The 22,044-nt window shown below is 36.7% G+C and overlaps 1 protein-coding gene across 1 annotated transcript in view; it reads left to right on the top strand.

Annotated features, from left to right (window-relative positions):
- LOC144650059 (E3 ubiquitin-protein ligase Su(dx)-like) overlaps window positions 1-22,044 on the top strand; it is a 40,895-nt gene that overhangs the window by 2,119 nt on the left and 16,732 nt on the right. The window contains exons 3-9 of the mRNA XM_078509706.1: window positions 2,783-2,835; window positions 3,625-3,650; window positions 7,757-7,795; window positions 10,241-10,349; window positions 12,787-12,911; window positions 17,066-17,381; window positions 17,493-17,695. Of these exons, the coding sequence (XP_078365832.1) occupies window positions 2,801-2,835; window positions 3,625-3,650; window positions 7,757-7,795; window positions 10,241-10,349; window positions 12,787-12,911; window positions 17,066-17,381; window positions 17,493-17,695 (853 nt within the window). The 5' untranslated portion in view covers window positions 2,783-2,800. The remainder of the gene's footprint in view (window positions 1-2,782; window positions 2,836-3,624; window positions 3,651-7,756; window positions 7,796-10,240; window positions 10,350-12,786; window positions 12,912-17,065; window positions 17,382-17,492; window positions 17,696-22,044) is intronic.

Raw genomic sequence — 22,044 nt, 5'->3', positions numbered from 1 at the left:
AAATATATTTTGGTATTTTCAGGTAGATCTCATTAAGACCTTTCATTCAAAAAAAAGAGCATGGAAAAAGATTGACTCTACACAAAGTTATGAACGAAAAACTTTTCTTGCCATTAATTATTTGACATTGATAGCTGTCAACAGGTTGTCTAAAGAAGGGCGGCAATCTACCATTGCGTGATTTTATATTACAGTTCTTGGTTTTCGACGAGATGCTTTGGGTGTTTTTCGCTAACAAAATGCAGTTTTTCAGACGTGAAAGAAATAATAATAATAAAAATAATAAATAACATTTTAAGAGGAGGCCTCCAATCACCTAGGGGGTGGTTTTCAGGAGGGTCCTCTGAGAAACTAAATGTTAAACATTAAAATCTAAAATACAATAAAAAGACAAAACCTATGTTGTATGCTAACTAAGATTAAAAACTAGGACAAGAATTAAAATACTACTAACTAAGGTTAAAATTGGGAAATAAAAAAGTATTAAAATCTAAAAGGAAGTACGAATGTCACAGATCTAAAATATAAAATAACTACCTACTGTCCTAAAAAAAAACTAATAACAAATAGTTATCTATTAACATTATATAACGTTGTGCAACTAAAAATATTTGTTCATCGTCTAAAAATGTTTATCCAGTAAGAACCTTGTAAGGTTTTTCTTAAAAATCGCACATGGCATTGGCTTTCTTAAAAATACTGGGAGAGACATCCAGTCATTTGTAAAGCGGAAGTAGGATACTCTCTTTCCGCTTTCCGTTTTAGGTTTAGGCAGTCTAGGTAGGTATCCATGTCTAGTGTTGTAGCCATGTAAACTTCTTAATGTCGATTTAAAACTTTCAAAATGTTGCGGAATGTCTCCTTTGAAGAAACATTTTCCCATTCCTTTCTCATGTTCAAAGAATTTTGCAACAACGGAAAAAGGCAAAAGATTTGGCAGATGCACTAGTAGATAGCTGATAGCGACGGCGAATTATTTTTCGCAGCTTCAAGCGGTAACGCCATGGCCCGGCATCACGACTAGTTCCTCGCCTTACTTTAGGATGCTTGCGACTCCACGTTTTTGTTGTTTTAGACTCAATATTTCTAAAACTGTTGCACTTAGACGAAAATTGTTATAAAGGGAGCGGTAGAAATAAAATTATGCAACAGACTGTTTCCAACCAGAAGCAACATTTGACACCGCTTTGAACAAGTTCTATTGTTAATTAAAGTAAAATGAACCTTCATTCTATATGGCTCAACGCGTGATCATTTTCACACGTCTTGCGTAATTAATCTCATTAAAGCAGAAGCACTCCCCCAAATACATTTTCTTTTGTATCTCGTAAACAAAGTTTCGAAGAGAGAGGCGCACGTTTTAAGTTCGTTTTCAATGGGATTTCAACAATTTTCCCTAAAATTTGGCAAGAATGTTGTCCGATAATTGAGCAAAAGTTATGGCTGTTTAAACACAGACAAAAGTTGTTCCTTACACTCTTAAAGTTGAACTGCGTGTCAAAAACAAACCAGACAAGTAATCAATATTCCCTGACACAGTTTCTTAGAGAAATGTGTGAAGAACACATAGTGATGCTAATCGCTTTTTCCCACTCAAATTTGTCCGAAAACGAACCCAATTTATGAGCCTCGGTACTTTTGGATATAACACGCTCTTTTTGAATAACATTAATATTTTTACTTAAAATAAATATATCTCGGTAATGTACAATTCCTAAGCTTTCAGAAAATATATACTTTGCTGGGGTTTGGGTTAATTACCAGACGGTAAGGCAGCTCCAACGCATGATGTCATTTGGGGTACACTGATACCTTAACATACTATTGATACAGTTTAAAGCTGTTAAGAAAGTGTTTATGCTAATCCTAGTGTATTGCTACTGTGCATTAGCTAGCAGTTTGCCTTGTGGGCCTCAAGAATAGCGGTAGCCAACTAGCCACAGGCTAGAAGAAATGCAGTTTTGGCTAGTAGGTTTTGGCCATTCACTAGCCAAAATGGCTAGTGGAAATTTCAGGCAGTTTTGTGAAAAGAAACTGCAAATTGAAACTGTTGAAAGTTTATCAAAGAATATGGAGAAGCTAAAATTACTGAAAAGCGAACAAACCTTAACTTATTTTCCGGTGACGAAAGCAACAAGAGACAGAAAACTGTTTCAATTATTAGTTGCCTGGGAAATCAAGCATAATGTAGGTTGTAACCTTGATTGGTGATCAGGCAAGGTTGCATGAACAACCAGGACGAGAGGTCAGGTACATGAAATCAAAGGTGACACTAGCCACTCAAGCCGTGCCTTGTATCAATACTGGCAGGTTGTCCCACGATTGTCACACCTTTTATTTGAAAGAAGTTAGGAATCCTTGGCATTGCAAACGAGTGAATGAAAAGATTGAAAAAATGCAAGTCATGGAAATAAGTGTGATATATTCTGTATAACATATACATATTTTCTATAGAAAATTACAGTGGATCCATGTTATTTTGCTATAGACTTTTTGTCTACTATTAATAGAAACATAATTTACCTCATAGTCAAATGCTACCTTATGAGCAGCTTATTAACGGTAATATGACTTCCTTGTTATTATGTTCACTTGCTTTTGATCTGAAGTAAAGCTCAGTTTATAGACATTCTATTATAATTTAAATGCCCCTTTAAATACGCCCACCTTGTTAATACGACCAGATTTTGTTGGCCTGTTGTTGATTGGATGAGCTAAACTTGTACTGCATTTAACAATCACATTTTTTAATTACATTAAATCCTTTTGATGCTGTCTGTAGAGTTACAACAGAAGTGTCATGGTTGACATCCCTGTACAGCCAAGCTCTGCAAGGTAACACACATGTAATACTTGTAGTTTATACTTTTATTACATGGTTGGTCTCCCAAGGACTGCAGAACTACCAAACTCAAGAATTTGGTTGGCTAAAATCGATATTTTCCCACCTAAACCGGCAGCTAGGCAGATTACATTTGCAGTGAGAAAGTAACAAACAAAAATACAAAAAACATTGACTTGTTCCTGCTAAAATACTAAATGGAATTGAAACCATATCTGCTAGTGAACATAACCATCTTTTGTCCTAATTTTTTATTGCTATCCTTGTTTGGCCACATTATAAATATCTTATTTACCCCGGTCGTGAGCACAGACCGACTTACGACCTTGGTAAAGTTTTCCTGCTAAAATACTAAATGGAATTAAAACCATAACTGCTAGTGAACATAACCATCTTTTGTCCAAATTTTTTATTGCCATTCTTGTTTGGCCATATTATAAATATCTTATTTACCCCGGTCGTGAGCACAGACCGACTTACGACCTTGGTCAAGTTTCTCCCATACAGACCTCCTGGTTGGTTAATAAGAGCTTAATATGATTCTTTTTCTTTCTTGCTGACACACATTTTTAAAATTTTCATGTTCATGAATGAAAGACTAAAAAAAGAATTAATCAAGCAAGTGCTTAATGATCATGAGTGACTGACTGACAAAAAGAACTAATGAACTTATAAAATATATTTTGTACCATTATTATTGCTACTAATATTATTATTACTATCATTAACTCTTTTACTGTAATATTATTGTAACAATATGGCGTTTTCTTTTTCTTTTATAGCCAGCTATCACAACTGAAATTCACAAGTAAGTAAAGGGTGCATGTAAAGGAACATGTTGTGGTTGAATTTTATGTTTGGTTGAAATTTTTCAAACCAGTTTATTTTTCATTTCATAATCATTATAATCATAGTCTGAAACATTAGGGAAATAATCAAAGGGCACTTAGAGCCAGCTCATTCTTCTGCCTTTTTCGGGGGGGGGGAGGCAAAGGGGGGGGTTGGGAGTGGTGGTGGGTAATGAAAATGTACTGGTACAGTCCACTTAAGTCAAGTACAGTCCCCTGTAAAGTCAAAATGAGATACGCATGTGAAAAGAAATGAAATCACAATTTCACAACTTCTAAAAATGGTGCAACGTGAATCAAGGTGCCGAGCTGTTTAGACCTTAGGGACCCTAAACGTATTTTCACGTATTTTAACACGCGCTGACACAAGCGATCAAGTTCATTGAGGCAGCCGGAAGTAATTTTACATGGCCCCATTCCCCGCTACGTAAAAGTCCACAAGCAGTTATTTAAAAAAGAAATAGTATTTCGTTTCCAGATCGCGGTACGATAAGCATAATAAAGATATAAATGATAAGAAGAGAAGATCCTAGGTCGAGAATCAGTACGCGGGGAGGAATTGCGAAACAGTCAAGTTTTGTGCATGCATACACATTCCTTTACTCTTCCGTGCCAGCAAACACGAGACATCCGAAGACATCCAGTCTTGTTTACTCTTCTTAGCGCTATTATTGATGGAAAATGTACAAAGTCAACAACAACATAGACAGAAAAGCTAGAATATTTACATAACAATTAAACACGGAAAGGGCTTTCACACTGTTCACAATATTTTTCACCAATACATCGTTTTAATCGGTCTTAGAAGGATCGCAGTCGTTTGGTATTTCTATTGTGTAATTAAACTGCAAAGCTTTTCGTCTTCTTGACAAATATAATTTCGATATTTGAAGAACATGTTTTTACTGCTAAAACGTGTGGACATTGTCATAGGTGTACGAGGCGGGGGGGCGAGGGGGGCTGCAGCCCCCCCCCCCAGTGCCAAAATTTTTTCGGGAAAAATGCTAAGAATTCGGGCAACAAGCCAGAGAAAAAATAGAAAATAAGCAGACAAATCTCAACATTACAATCAAAACGAATTATATCAACAGAAAACGTATTGAAAAAAAAAAACGAACTTTGTGGTTCAAAAGTCCAAATTTCTCATTAATCTGCTTTCGTTTCCTCTCGCAAATTGCTATAATCATATTCGATTTTTCTCGCAAATTCTGCGTGACCCCTCAGCTTGATTCAGTTGCAATCAGCTTTTTCATAGCTTGAGCGTTTGCGCTCGGTGGACCCAGTTTAAGACCTTGAAACAAAGCTGTGATACGGTTACAAATGTAATGAAAGTAATGCTTTTGACTCAAATGCTAAGTTCTCAGGGCTAGCTCAAAACTTTTTACAAAATGTTTCAACCCATTCATCCCTGAATGTTTTACACGCTTTTACATAACTTTAAGTGAGGGAAAAACAATGCAAATTGCCTCCTAAAAATACTTTTATTTTTGCTAAACTTAAGTGAATAAATAAAATATTTCCGAAAAAAAGGATTCAGTGCATTGACACCTTCGGGCAACACCACAAGATTATTTAAAGAACTATCATTTCCTTTGAGCAAGCAGGCAAGGTTTGTACACAACAATTTCAACGCACGTTTTGTTGACCATTTCATATGCCTGTTTATTTGGCTTTTAACCCATGCCATTTTTTTTTCGGGCAATAAGGTCTCCGCCCCCCCAGGTCCGAAGGTGCCCGTACGCCTATGGACATTGTAGTTACGAGCTTTCTTCTGGTTGGACAGTGTCTAAATAGTTCACATCTTCCACGAAGCTCAGATACACATGTGAAAAGAAATGAAATGAATATTTGTTAGCGTTTTAAATTACTGAATTGCGTTTTGAATAACCTTTCTGTCAGCACGCATCTACCGGGCAGTGACACTCATTGTTCATGGATTGAGCAGCGAATGAAATTTGAGAGAAAGATGCACAGGAACACGTCGTGTAAAACGGATGACGTGACTCACGGGAAATGAGATGACGTGACATAAGACAAAAACGTGCTGCTCGGATGTCATGTTTTTATCAGTGAGCTTTATAAACGTTTATTTAGAACACGTCATATGGCAAGCGTAACTCCATAGTAAAAGTTAAAAATAAGTTCCATGAAGAAATATTGGTGTGATATCTCTAGATTTTTACCGACCAAATTAAATGTAGATGTAGAATCTCAACAATAGGAGAGGGGTAGCGTAATTAAATTTACTTCCGGCTGCCTGGCGGAACTTTATTGCGTGTAACAGCGCACGTTAAAATGAACCTTGATTATGTGTGTCAGCACATGATAAAATAAACCCCCAGGTTGTCAACATTTCGACTTTGTGATACACGTTTCCCTTTTTAAAAGTTCCAAAATGTGATTTGATGTTAATTTATTTATTACACTATACAATGATTTCATTTCTTTTCACATTTGCATCTGAGCTTCACTAAAGTTATTTTTGGTGTTACTAAGGGGGCAGGGGTAGCATAAAAAATTACTTCCGTTCTACAACTTCCGTCCACACATTTTTTGTACACGCAGACTTCCGTCAACATCTGTATCACTTCCGTCCACACAATTTTTGTACGCGCACACTTCCGTCAACATCTGTATCACTTCCGTCCACACATTTTTTGTACACGCAGACTTCCGTCAACATCTGTACATCACTTCCGTCCACACAGTTTTTGTACACGCACACTTCCGTCAACATCTGTATCACTTCCGTCCACACAATTTTTGTACACGCACACTTCCGTCAACTGTATCACTTCCGTCCACACATTTTTTGTACACGCAGACTTCCGTCAACATCTGTATCACTTCCGTCCACACAATTTTTGTACACGCACACTTCCGTCAACATCTGTATCACTTCCGTCCACACAATTTTTGTACACACACACTTCCGTCAACATCTGTATCACTTCCGTCCACACAATTTTTGTACACGCGGACTTCCGTCAACATCTGTATCACTCTATTACTCATTCTGGAGAATGAGCTAAAAATCAAACTGGTTTGAAATAAATTTTACCAAAGATAAAATTAAACCACAACATATATCAAGTACTTATCAAACCTATTTCCAGTATTGCGTCTTCATGTGTGTGTGTGTGCAGTAAGGCCGCCTCTCTTGTTAACATGACTATTGGTAAAGAACCAATTGATACATACATGTACTGTTAAAGACCAAATACAGAAGTTTCCTTAAAAGTAAACAGACAAAAGATTTGGTAGCCACTTTTCAAATTACCTCAATGTATAACAATCCATCCCCTTTCATTCTGATTGCTTTAGAAAACTGCCAAATGTATCAGGACATGGATTTGAAAAGTGTCAATAACGTTCACTGTAAATGTAATCACAAAATTACAAATGCTTGTTGAGAAAGCAAAATTTAACAGGAAAATTACAAATAGCCAGAAATAACAAGAACAAGATAATGTTGAGTTTCTACGCTATTTTCATTGCCAATAAACATGAACTTTTCACAAACAAGGATGATTCTCCTTCGATTGAACATGAAACAAGCAGTGTTTGTCACCAGTGCATTTCAGTCAAATCACATGACAAGTTTTGAGGGACTAGTAACAAGTAATGGCAGCTGCATCCAGGGACAAACATGGAGGATTTCTGTGAAACTGTTTGCTTTCAGTGTGCTTTCAGGAGAAGAAAACCTGTTTAAAATTTAAAAAGGATTGTGTATCAAGAACCTAGGATGCTATTTTTTCTATGTAAAACATTTGTAGAGAAGGTAAGGAATGGTTTTAACACTAGTTTGCACTGCATCACACTTGACCGTCTGGATACGTAATTTCACTGGCAACCCCCTCCTCTTCAGAATTTCCTTGGCCCATGACCCCCACCCCACCCCCCACCCCTACCCCTCTAGAATTTCCAATTCCCGCCTTGGTGAGGGTATGGATATTTTCTGGAACAACACAATGTGCACAATTATTATTGATTATTGTGGGTTTGTAACTAAAACTGTACAGCCATTAGTACCAACAGTGCAGGGTTGATGTTATTTTTTTCGTAGTCCTTAAAGCCTCACTCAAAGAACAGTCAGGATGGTTCAGTAAGTGTGTTCCACCAAGTGAAATAAACTCCAGACATTTATAATTTGCTTTAGACCCAAGACATACATTATGTGCATTTTGTTTAAGGTAATTCCTCAGTATTGCATTGTGCATCCCGTACTGTGCATAATTTTAGGCGTGATTAGCATACATGTGCACATTAAGAAAATAGTAGCTTTTTCTATACAGCGTGGCCCGCAAAAGAGAAAAATTGTTTTCTTCTTGTAAATGAGTACCAGGACCTATCATTTTTTTTATTTTTCCGAGTCTAGCAATCACCTTCTTTGTATAAAATGAATATTCATGAAATCGGCTTAGCGCACGCTATTGCCTGTCACCACCGTTACAAAAAAGTGTAATGCTAGAAAACCTTGTAGAATATGAAATCCAGTGAGAGAATGAAAACTTTGAAAACAGCAATAAAAACTAAAATCTATGTGCATCTTACTTACAAATAACTAGATAAAAAATAATTCAAGTTGTCGACTAACAAAGAAATAACAAAAATGCATCACGTTAAAATGCTCAATTTCCCGTTAGCATCAGTTGGAAAGAAATAGGAAAATAACTGATATAAACAACAATTTCATCCCAATACCTACTTTTTCAAAGTGCACATAAACTGGACATTATACTCCTCCATTTTTAACTTGTATTGTTTCATTACATTTGTACGAGGAAGCGAAATCCAGCATTACATGTGTTGAATTTTTGGTGATCATTTGCGAAAAGACAATTTTTGGTTTACAACACGCAGATCGTGCGTATGGTTTGGAGCGTTTGCGTGTTCACCGTGTGAATCGTTTGGAATGTTTCAAGCGTGTCTAGTTCTGTTGTGAGAATGTGCGAATAGAGTCTATCGTTTAAATGGTGCATGGTGTGGGTAAAAATAGACTCGCATTGTTGACCTTGTTCGATGCAAAGTTGCTTTCGAAAATGCCGCCGCTGTCTACGTTGAATTTAAATTAGGAAGCTTGTCTTTCAACCTAACTTACCAATCATTTGAATTACCAAAACTGTCTCGACTTATTTGATCAATAAGGCGTTGTTTTATGTTAGGAACATAAGCAAACCAAAAACGATTTACAAAAACACGAGCGAGCGGCCGTGCAGAGCGAATGCAAAAATGAAATCCGATACGCTGATAAATCACCCAACTGGTCTCGATCCTAGATCTCGGCGGAGATAAGACACTGGAGAATTTGGTTGACAAACCAAAGTTAAAAATCCCCAAAGACCCCTGCCATGATTAATGCAAGTTTTTAAATTGTAGTTTAATTCATATGGAGGAAAACTGGCAATCGAGCACTCGCCAAAATGCATAAAAATATTCCACGACGTGCTTTGGCGACGTGCCATGTCACGTTCGTGCCAAGATCACATTTCAACTGAAATTTGCATTGGTTAAATGCGTATTAAGAACGAAAAATAGCCATAAATAAAGATAAGATTTAAGGGAAGGATAAGTTTTAGTGCTGTGTAGTATCATCCGGCCGACCGCTAACGACGAAAACTAACAAAGCTTCAAGGCCGATCGCATGGCCAGCTCAGTAAAGCCGCGATGTTTGTAAATAAAATCGTTTCTGTTATTCTGTTTTTGGTATCTTAGAAATGCAGTGAATTAAAAAGTATGGCTCAATGGTAATTTAATGAACCTTTTATATTTTTGGGACTGCAGAATGCAAAATCAAAAGCTTTTAAATAACTTGTTTTTAGCGTACTAAACTAAAAGAAGCCTGTGTTTGAGTTGAATTATTTCTTTACACGAAAGACACGAACAAAACCATAGAAACGATACGCTTGATTCAGTGACACGCATGAAAGGAAAGAAATGCACGATGAGAACGATGCGAGCGGGGTTTGCTGCAAACAAACCATATGAACCAAACGCACGACACGTTGTGAACGTTATAACTGCAGATTTCTTATCCGATTTCGTTCTCATGTAACGGAAGTGCATGAAAATTTGGCATGATCACTAACTTAATTCCGTTGTTTACTCCGCGTGTGTAAGTCACGGTAAATTGAAAATATGGGCTTTGAAAGTACAGTAAATAAACAATCTTTTCTACTAATTATATAACGGGAGGCTTACAGAGAAGCGAGAAAATTGTGAACAAAGAGTAAATATTTTGGTAAATCGCGCGTGGCAGGCAATAGCGTGCGCTAAGCCTCATTTGAATTTCTATTGTAGAAAAAATAAAAAATAAACGGAAATGTGAACTTAGCCAGTACTCCTGATATTATTATTGCTGATAGTGTAAGGTCCGAATTACAGTGTATACGTATATTAAGGCCTTCCTGCTCTTTACGAATACCGGGACCCCTCTTTTTATAACAAAAGTAAAGTTCTCTTAGGATAAACAATTAATAGGCAAAGCTTTAGCGAAAATCTATTGTCAGTTCTATTTTGATAGATGTTATATTTTATATATTTGTTATAGCTAAAGGAGACCCTTATGTAAAACTTGTTGTTGATGGGAAACAACCATCAAAGAAAACAGAACCAGCTCGTAAGACATGGGAACCAGTGTGGGAAGAGGAGTTTACAATGTAAGCAATACAGTCACTGTAGTGATGTTCTTCTTAAATTTCAATGTAGTGATGCTCTTCTTAAGGAGGTTCGATGTAGTTTTTTTAGCCGAAGGGTGGTTGTTTTGAAATTAAAATTCTCTGGCAAGCCAATGTTCAATTTTTGCCAAAATACACCATAATGATCAAATATGACCAAATTTTAATTTTTTACCAGTCATTTTGTCAGAAAGGTTACCATAGCAACCACTGACCGTTTCTTTTGTTCTCAAACAAGCTTGATTTTCTCAAAATCTAGATTGACTCTTGTTGTTTATTTTTTTATATGTTAAAGTTTAGTAGATTGACTAACTCTTGACAAAATTTTAGAAAAATCTGTAAGAGCATTTTCAAGTAAATCAAGAATGAAATTTTCAGAAAAACCCCGTTTTAATCTAAAATAGGCGCTTTTAAATTGTTTCGTATTATTTGAGCGCAGTCTCTCACTGAAATATGAATACTTACTCCATTAAAGACCATTTACTAAAAGCGAAAGAGTTTTTGCTTTAATTTTTTAAAATATATCGACTGCCAATTGTAGGAAATTATGAGGAATTAACATAAACTTTATTCTTGATTTACTTGAAAACGCTCTTACAGATTTTCTTAAAATTTTGTGTACAGGTAGTAAATCTACTATACTTGAACATATCAAAAAATGAATACCAAGAGTCAATCTAGATTTCGAGAAAATCAAGCTTGTTTGAGAACAAAAGAAAACGTCAGTGGTTGCTATGGTAACCTTTGTGATAAAGTGACGGGTAAAAAATAAAAATTTGGTCATATTTGATCATTATGGTGTATTTTGGCAAACATCGAGCATTGGCTTCCTTGATAATTTTAATTTTCAATACAACCACCCTTCGGCTAAAAAAACTGCATCGAGCCTCCTTAAGGCTCTTCTTAAGGTTACACAATACCTTCCAATCGCCACTTTTGTCAAGAAAGTTTTTTTGGACTAAAATATAAAGTTTACTATAAATCTAACACATATCCCCCAAAATGAGAGTAAAATCTTAAAACGTGTGCAAGTTATTTCGAAAAAAAGGCTTTTTAAATAAAATTCAGTAACACAGATAGATGTCATAATCCTGACTCCCCAGTGACGTTTTTTTATGAAACAGCCTCTTCTGACAGCTCTGGACCTCATTAGCATTTTTTTGATTATATGTTATTTTGCTCTCTCTTCCATTGCTGATATTGCTCTTTGTTTTGTCCCTCTTCATTTCTGGTTACTGACGTTATTGAGGTCGTAAAATGAGTTTAAAATATGGAGAAAAGTTCTTGGACAGCGAAAAAATTGAAGCCAGGACCTAAGAAGAAAACAAGAGCAGAATGTTGGCTAACAGTGATAAAGGATCCCTCAAACAAATCAAACTACCCATTTCTACTTCATTTTCCTCCCCCACATAAATTTCTTGGTTTGTCCATTTCTCTCGCACGCTGAAGTTTAGCAAAAAGAACATATTTGACTGTCACACTATTATTGCCTTTGAATTCCTGCAAAGATTGTGTCGCTCTCTGCAAACAGTGGAGGTGCCATCATTTCATTGACTAGTGGCATATCCTGTTGACATAAAGGCATTACATGTTTACAAATCTTAAAATGGCCAAAACTCACAATCGTTTCTCGCATGAAAACCATCTCTTTGAATGCATTAATGCGGTATGTAGATTTGGCAGATTCAAACCAAATTTGGCCAGAACATTTGCAAAGCATAAAAGAACAAAAGCATGTCAGGGATCTCCTCTATCATGGATATTTCTCTTGTGATGGCTGCAAATTGCAACAGGGTCAGCAGATTATTCGATAGGTAAACTTTATGGGTCTATAAAAAGATAACCAATAAGAATTAAGAAAAAGCCTGACACGCTTTGAGAGATTGATGCTTGCTGATTAACATTGTGCAGTACTTTTTCAATAGTGGTTGTGTTTGATACAAGATTAATTCGGCAAAATGACACTTGGTCGTTTTCTCTATACCGCCCTCTTTCTTCTCAAGAATGACTGCCAACCATCAAATTCTTCAGTTCTTTATCTTCCTATTGATATATAGTTTGTGGTAGTTTACTTTAAGACAACACGCTTTTAGAAAAAAGATATTAAAAGATTTTATTATTTCTTATATGTTTTTGCAGTTTAAAAATGAATTTTAGCTCAAAATGATTTTAAACTAAATTGATTTGATTTTTTACCTGTCTTTTAAAAAGGACTATGGTAATAAAATAGTAGTCTGGAACAAAGAAAAATACAAATCAAACAGAAGTTTAAATCATTTTGACCTGAACTTTGTATTTTACAGTAACATTATGTAAAACTACAACATTTAAACCAATAAACCAATGTTCAAGAATTCTGTCTGAGTTAGGCCTTATTTCAAGTGTTACCTCACGTTCATTATTTTGATGTTTTTCACAGCCTTGTGACGCCATATAGCATTTTGGAACTGGAAGTTAACAATAAATTTTCCCTCAAGAGCGATGTGCCCTTAGGATGTGCAAAGATTGAGCTCAATGATGTCCTGCATTCAAGTCATGGAAAATGTATGTATTGTTGTAAGAATAGACCATATTCACTAATAACTGCTGTGATTGCTTTCATATGTGACCCTCCACGGGAAAACAGGTAAAATGGTGATGACACGGGCACGCTAATTTGACATGCTAAACAAAGGAAAATTCTGTTGACACGCAAGCACCGTGTCAGAACGCACAAATCATTAAAATTTTCTTTTGTTTTAAATGGCACGGAAAAAACAAAGGAGCGTGTTCAATCTAACAAAGAAGTGTGTCAGCATTTGCAAAACAAAAACAGCGACCAAATGACACGCTTAGCGAGCGAAATGACACGCTAAGCGAGCAAAATAACACACTAAGCAAGTGAACTATTTACTGTGTCGAAATGCATACTAGACTACTAACTCGCTGAGTGTTTTCACTTACCTACCGGGCGGCTCGTCGAAAGTTCCGTGAAGACATTTTGAACAGTTTATTCGTATGCGCCTTTAAGACCATTGTTTGTAGATTCTACTTCTAAAACTCGTGTTTCTCGAGCGAAATATTTTAATCCCTCACATGGTTTCCATGAAAATACACCACCGACATTTTCAGAGATTCCACTGTTTCCAAAAGCGAGACATGCTGACAGTAGTGTTGAAACGTAACTTTGCACGACCACCGTTTCTAAATGTAATTCAAGGGAAACCGTTTGGCTTAATAAAAGAACGGATATCCGAGACGTATTTTTCACATATTCAAAGAAAATAACTTTCATATTTTTACATGAAACTAAGGTGAACTTCGTGATAACCAAAAGTGCCGCCGCCGTAAATAAGTGAATGACTCACATGTCTCACTTTTGTTAATTTGATTCGAAAACGTCTCGGCTAATATTGATCGAATAACTCGCTGTTAGTGGCTGCAGGCTTTTGCTCTAGCTTTTGAAGCCATTTTATGATTTTTGCTCTGTGTGAAACGTACAGCAAAATCGCTCTTTTCGATCTAAAACACTAATACTGTTTACAGACGTCGGGAACTAAACATTTTGCAGAGCACGAAATCCTTGACCAAATAAGGAATCAAATGTCAACAAAACGCTATCTGATCGACTGCAAGCACTTTTGTGTGAAATAAAAAAGTTGGTTTTTATTTGGCCCAGCGAAGGATCGTGACTGAAGGAAGCTTTCCCGTACGAACAAAGAGCTTTCCACGTTGCAGAAAAGCTCTTTGTTCTACGCTCTTCGTTTTATACATATAAAAGATTTTTCTTCCTTCGATGAAGTTTAATTTAAATACAAAACGGCCCGTTTTCGCTCGAGCATAAGAACGATCGTTCGCGAGCTTACGCTCCGCGGAACTAGTAAGTTACGTTATTTAACTTAAAAATTCCCTTTTCTTGCTTATCAGTTTTATAAACAGTTATTTTCATCAGATAATAATGTTAGTCGCTTCTTGGTTTTCTTTTCATGTTTATTTATGCAACACACCTTTTAGTATTTACTAGTTCGGTGGAGATTATTAATAATAGTAAACCGATGCGAACATGCTTGTCTCATCCGATAGTAAAGCTGTTATGCGAGACTGCGACGATGTTTTGATCTTCTATTATTGCTTTACTAAGCCCAGCCGTGCCATCGCACGATTTTACCGTGTTATATCGCACGCTTAGCGTGACATTGAACACACTAACTTAAACAAAAGCTTAGCGTGTTAAAGTCGTGCCAAACAAAAGCTACCGTGACACCCATTGTTTCGCTTATTAAATATGCGCATATCCGTGTCAAATGTCACGATGAGCGTGCCGTGTCAGGGCATGCGTGCCCGTGTCATCACCTTTTTACCTATTTTCCCGTGGAGGGTCACATATTATAATGCAAATTAACCATGTTGTCTCTCAGGGGGCAATCATTGACAAAGAGTATTGGATAATCCCTGATATGACAGGTTATTAAAATGTTAATTTAACCCATTGGGTGTTCCAGAAAAAATCCACACCCCCCCCCCCCAACTGATGGGATTCTGGCAATTCTCGCGGGAGGGGGGGAAGTAAAAGGCTCTGGAAATCCAGGCGGGAGGGGGGTTGAACTTCAAAAAGTCTTCTGCAGGGGTCATTTCAACCGATAATTCAAGCACTTCGAACATTTAGTTCGGTGACACTTCAGCGCCCTCAGATCCTGAAAAAGTAGATTATATTTTTGTTCATATATTTCTCACCTGACATAAATGATAATCTAAGTTCCTTCACAGGTCCTATTATAGCAGAAAACATTAAAATAAGATACAAAATTAAAGAGAACCCATCAAAAGATCTCACAATGTTGTTGCAACTAAGGATGGGCCGATACTCAATGCCAAATATTCGATACATCGATATTTTGACAATTATGAAAAGTATCGATACTTTCGAAAAATATCGCACTTTCGATACGTTTTCGATACTGCACACGTGACCTGAGCCTGCGGTCTTCTGATCAACACCTGAGGTTTAAAAATGCACTTTTGCGCAAACAAATATAATTGTTGATTTTCTTGTCAATATTTGGATTTTTCTATTGCCTTGACTTGATCTAGTCCACAGTGAAACAAAAAGACCAAAAATCAACATTCCTGGCTCATATTTATAATGCCATGACTGTCCTTTGTATGGTCAGGCGAATCACGTGACATACCAATGATGTCAGTACAGAATTGATGTCATAATATTGATATCGATATTGATATCGAGAAAAAAGTCAAATATCATATCGATATCGTATCGTTTTAAAAGACCTGTATCAGCCCATCCTTAGTTGCAACGAAGATCGTGATTTCAACGCCTGACACATTTCTACTCACCTGACACATTTCTACTCGTACCCAGACCCAGCGCGATAAAGAAGTTTAGACTTTTGTTATTCGAAAGATTTTGATTTAGAAGTTCTCGATCTTCAGTGGACAGGACTGACCTTATGTCTCGAAAAGCAGGCGAAGAGGAATGACTATTTGACTCTTTTATCATATTTTTTACTACAGTAATCATATTACTTTAGGACCATATCTCGCGCAGAGTAGAATAAAGGGCAACTGATTTTAATGAGCAAAGAATGTAAACACTCGTTCACTTTTTCGTATTTTTGCTCCTTTCTTCTTTTAGTTCCATGCGATAGAATTCTTAGCTTAATATTAGCTGATGCTTTAGAAATTAAACAAAACATCTTCTAGACGTGATTGTGCATATTTTCTATTAAAATTTAATTAAAGTTAAGCATAATAATTTTTTCTGGAAATCCAGGCGGGAGGGGGGGGGGGTCTTTGGTCTTGGAAATCGAGACAGGAGGGGGGGTCTTGTGCTTCAGGAAATCCAGGTGAGAGGGGGGTTAAAAAACGACCACATCTGTCGGGGGTGTGTGGATTTTTTCTGGAATAACCCATTGACTCCTGAACCAGCCTAAACAGGCCATTAAGGATCCGGGCATTTGTCCCGCTTGTGACGTCATTACCTTTCACCCAGAAAGGCGACATCTATGCTCAAATTGTGAAGCAGAACAAGACCTTTCCAACGATACCTAAACCAGCACGATTAGATTGATGGAGCTTGAAGTATGCACCAAAACGCTTCAAAATTTTAGTGAAAAACTCAGAGGAAAATTTTCCCTTTCCACCCTTTGCTTGTCCATGGTAAGTAGTTCTTGCCTTGTTTGCGCTTTCGTGGAAATTCTTTTACTAGAAAGAAGCCTGGTAGAAGGCCAAACACTGCAGCAAAAAGAAAGGAAGAAGAGAAAAAGGAAAAGCAAAAAAAAAAACGAAAAGCCTAAAGTGGTAGGATGGTTTATCGTGCACGTGCACAAGCTAAAAAGTTGCTAAACATGATTCTGGTGAAAAACAAGGATGCATTTTGCGTTTCAAGGGCCGTTTTGAGTGATTTGGAGCTATTTTAGCTTATAATAGACCTTAAAAGGTCAAAAACATCTAAAAAATGTGTTTTTTGGAAAATCTCCAGGAGTCAATGGGTTAAATATTTTTTGTCCAGACCAAGTGGACAAAATAACGGTCAACTATATCTTTGATTAACAAATGCAAAATCAAATTATTTTCACTTTTCGGAAAAAAAAATATTTTGTGTGTGAACTACTAGACCAAGTGAGCTGAGTTGAAGATTGAATGAAGAATTAGATTTTTTTTGCACTTAACTATTTAATTTTTTGTTCTTGTTTGTGCAGTAAACAATCATAATTTAAAAGTGAATATTATCCTGGACAAGAATGGTGCTCCTTGTCAGACAGGAGTACTGGAGGTTCTACTTGATGGGATGAGTGTGAATATGAGACACTTTCCCCGAAGGCCACCTTCACAAACACCAACTCCTGTAGCTAATGGTCCAGTGGTAACACCCGGCTCAAGGACAACCTCAACTAATGGCAACACACCATCACGGCAGTCAACTAATGGCAACACACCATCACGACAGTCAACTAATGGCAACACGCCATCACGACAGTCAACTAATGCCAACACTCCCTCACGACCGTCACAGCAGTAAGAAATTTCTCTTTCTTGAGAATGTCAGGAGCTGATAATGAATTTATTTGCTATTGCATTTATATTTAGCCATGGCTGGTATCGATTGCCTGTTGGTTTGTGTTTCAGGCGACCGAGTGACGGTGATGTGCAAAGGAGACACAGTAGGCAGTCGTCAGGCAGACAGAGACCTGTCAGTACTGGAGCATTAGCAACTACTGCAGCAGCTGTTAATACTTCTCATAGTTCCTCTCCTGGGGTTAATGCCAGAAGTAATGTTTCTGCTTCCACTCCATCAGTTCCTCAGCCACCTCCTGGCCAGCCGCCTCCAGGTAAATTTACTTTCAAATAACTGCTTAGTCATAGAACAGATCGTAATCTGATATACCTTACATTGGATTCTTGATATTTTTACATTCTTTCTTTTTCCAGGTTTTCAGATTCTCAGTTCTAAACTCCAATATCGTGTGTTGTTTTCTGATTTTCAAGGTAGTTTAGAAGAAACTAGACCATTGAAATGCTAGGGAGTTGCATGTGGCAAAAAAGCACTAAAGCAAAAGGTGTAAACTTTTGCATGTGCACATTGACATAGAACATCAAATAGACAACAGCCCTGTTGTCTGCCATTTTCTTACCAGTTTGTTACAACTTTTTGCTAGCTACTCTTCAAGTTAACTTACTTAGCCTTTGAGTTGTATTACAGCAGCAAACACAGTGGCGAGTGGGCAAGCGCTAATTTCCAACCCTAGATAGATAAATAGACAACTTTAATTAGAGAGGGTAGCACATAACAGAAAAAATTCTGATAAACCTGTGGCCCTCTATTTTAAAAAAATTGCAATTTGATATACGACTAATTAATCTAAATAATCTAATTACAAAGACTTAAAATCTCTAAAATTATGCTTAAGTTACAATTGCTGGTTTTCACTGTCACGCAATCAAAAAATAAATTCGAAACCATTCAACTACAGAAGCTATGAATTTCAAATATTATAGACGATAAATAGGTAAACAATTTGTCCAAGTTTCAGGTCTGTACGGTGTACCGTTCGTGAGTTTTTGCCGAACCTTTCCACGCAAATTTATAAAGCTTAGTATGGAGATGCCAGGCGCGTAGGAGGGGGGGGGGGGTTCGAGGGGTTCGAACGAACCCCCTTTGGAGGTCAATAATGGAGGACTGAAAACACAAACTGTTGATTTTCAGCTTTTAGCAAATAGTGGGGGAATGGGAAACGTCGCAGTGTCGCAGCGTTTACATTACCCTGCAAGAAAACGCTAAAAGTATGGGGAAAGTATTAAATTGTAAGGAGAATGGGCTCTCCTCACTGGCTCTCATGCATATCAAGTATCAGTATGCCTGTCGATCTGGACGAAATTATCAATCTATTTCAAGGCCTTCACCCGAGGATGATGCAATTGTCAAGTTTGCTTTACGAATAGTCCTGTAGTGAATTAGTTAGTAAGTGGCCTCAATATATCCTAGTGACCTAGTATTATATGTAGTAAAAATAATCCCATCGTTGAAAAATATTTCCTTGACAGGCGTTCGGAATTTGATAAATGGAGTATCAATAGACGAAAGGCGGGGAATAAAGTTTCGGGGGACCCAGGTGATACGTGTATTTAGTGCATATCGATGCTTTGACGCTGCTTTTAGTACATTGACGGTGGAACCGAGGGGTGGGGGGCTTAGGCTTTTACCCTGAGATGCCTTTGCAGCACACATCAAGCTTTTGTAAAACGTTTAGTGTACTAAGCCGGTATGTAAATGTATCAAGTTAACAAAACGCCGGAAATATTGTTGTTATCACTAAAAATACCTGTTATTTTACACTCCATCGAGTTTGAAATATTGACGTGCACAATGCTGAAAATAGCATTTCCAGGCCTCTAGATTTCAAAATATTCTGGGGCACATGCCCCCAGACCCCCCTAGAGGCTCGCGCCTTCGGCACTCGCATTAATAACCCCCTAATAAATATTCCTGTCAATACGAACACCCTTCCAAAAACCTCAGCTACGCGCCTGGATGTCATAACTGTGTCCTTCCGAGGGACACAAATATGGCTGCCGTGATGTCAGAGAAACCATCTGGAACTCAATTCTGTTTACAACAGCGGCATTCTTTGGCTCATGAGCTAGTACAGTTTCACATAAACACCACTTATAATACATGTATCTGAAATGTTCAATCTGCTGAATATGAAAAGGAAAGGCTTTTTTTCAAACAAAACAGCTTTGTCACGGCGCTCAGCTTGATGTCACATACTGTACGACAAAGAACTGAAATATTCAAAATGCTCTGTTTAAAAAACGAATGACACTTTCGATCTGGAAATTTGCAAAAAGATATATTTTAAGTTTATCTTACGTCTAATGACAACGAAAATTTAGTAGGCCTAGTGAATTTTGATTTCAGAATTTTATGACATGAAAACCAAGAATAATTAAAATTGATTTGATTAACACACTGTAGTCTTAATATGAATATGGCCATGCGCACGGTGTTGGCGTACAACAGCGTAACAAAATATGTAACGCTAAATAACGAGCTAGAATGCAAAATTCACGGACAATCAATAATCTAACAACATAAAAGTAAAGTAAATTTCATGTGCATTTACCTGGTGATAAGAAAGTGGCAGAAAATCCACTTATTTAAAATAGAATTTACAACAAAATTAAAACATCGTACTCGAAAATTACAGCGAAAACAGGAGTGAACGCAAAAGACATTTTCGTGATTATTTCTGCTTCAACTAAAAATTAGACACAAAAATCTTGAAAACTGAAGTGCACATAAGTTGTAGAATCCAATCAAAGGCGTACTTCTTATCAAATTTCTTCAGATTCAGAGAAAGAACTGATTTTCTAGCGTTACATTGAAAAAAAATTACGTAAAGTTTTGGTTGGGTGATCACATTTCAATCCAGCGTTTGCGTTCAGCGTTTCAATGGTTTGTGTCGTTCGTTTCCATCGTTTTTGTCGTTTCAATGGTTTTTGCCAATGGTTTCAATGGTTTTTATCTTTCGTTGCAATCGTTTATGAACTTTGGTTTCAATCGTTTCTATCGTTGTGATGCTCAAAATAGCATCCTACGAGAACGTGCTAGAATAACAAGGTTTAATTTTCGGAACCCGTTCGCAAGAACACGTACACTGCGAATAAATTTTTACTTTATGAAAGAAAATGAATGATAAACTTACATTTTTGGGGGAAAATTTGAGTCAAATTACTCGAAAATTGCGAGAACAAGATGAGATAACTACTGTAGATAAGACATTTCGCTCCGACGCGTATGAATCGAGGTTTAGTTCACGTGCTGGTATGCATGAAAAATGGTTAGATAAATATTTTCTGATGAAAAATCGATAGTTGCATAAGAAATTTTAGATAGAAAACAATCGATAATAAAATTTCCCAATATAAATGAAACAATATCAAATTTCCACCGAAATGCAAATTTGTCAATGGCTTCCAACTAAGAATTAACAAAGACAAAATAGAATGCAAAATGTTTTTGGATCCAAAAAAGTTATTCAAACAATGTCAAATTTGCTTTTGGATGCAATAAAATTAATATTGATTCTTTGTGCGCTAGAACACAAGACTTAATTATTCGTGTGGAACTCGTGTATATTTAGCAGACACTGCCAAATTACGCTTCGTCTCTGTTCAAAGCTGTCCTTTTAAAATCACAACCTTTTCAGATAAAATCACCAAAGTTATTGAATTTTGTCTCAAACGATCAGTTAAACAATTGTTATAAATCAAATCCACATTTGAAAACAACATTTACCAAACCGAAAGAAAGAAACGATTCAAACTACAAATAAACCAAACAGACCAAACGATTCAAACCATATAATTATAAAACGAACGATTCAAACCATAGCAACGAACGTTTCAAACCATATAAGCGAATGATTTGAACGACAGAAACGAACGATACCAAAACGTTGCACAAACGCTAAACGCTGGTTTGGCAAAAGCAAGTTGGAAGCGTTTCAAACGATAAAAACGTTACAAACGATGACGAAAGTGTGTCGTTTGTAAACGAAAATGTTACGCGGCATGTAAAGAATTTTGGTGAGTGAACTAACTTTGTCTTGTTTTTACATTTTAACCAAGCAAACGAGCATTTAAACAAACAGTAATGCAACTTGATTAGATAATGAAGAATACATCTGTATGATTATTACAGTCATATTTATTCTTATTTACAAAATATACAAGGGTAAAGTCAGACATCGTTAGAAATTGTGACTTGTACACCAATGCATCTTTCTGACACAGAAAGATGCAAATAAAATAAAATGCATGTTATTGTCATGTATGGTGGTAAAATTGGCTGTTGATGCTGACTTCCAAACCCAGCCTGGGTGAATTTATGAATTTGATGAGTCCATGTTTGTTGAAAGTCACATTTTGGTACCACCATGGTATACTTTAATTCAAATGTTTACAATGCTATATATTATGGTACCTTTTCAAAGAAAGAACACTGCAGGAACTGCTTGTCCATGAAATTCACAATTTTTTTTATTGAATGAAAAAAGCACACTGCTTACAATAACAAGAACACTACTTACACTACTAATACACTAACAACAGTTACTTACTACATAAAGTAAAGTCTGTCTCCGAGCCATGAGGCCCATACAGCCGGCATTAGCAT

Source organism: Oculina patagonica, chromosome 4, assembly GCF_052425735.1.
Source record: "Oculina patagonica isolate OP01 chromosome 4, crgOcupat, whole genome shotgun sequence".
In the NCBI taxonomy this organism is placed as follows: domain Eukaryota; kingdom Metazoa; phylum Cnidaria; class Anthozoa; order Scleractinia; family Oculinidae; genus Oculina; species Oculina patagonica.
Note: the sequence above shows the minus strand (reverse complement) of the source record. Positions and strands in the feature narration are given on the sequence as shown.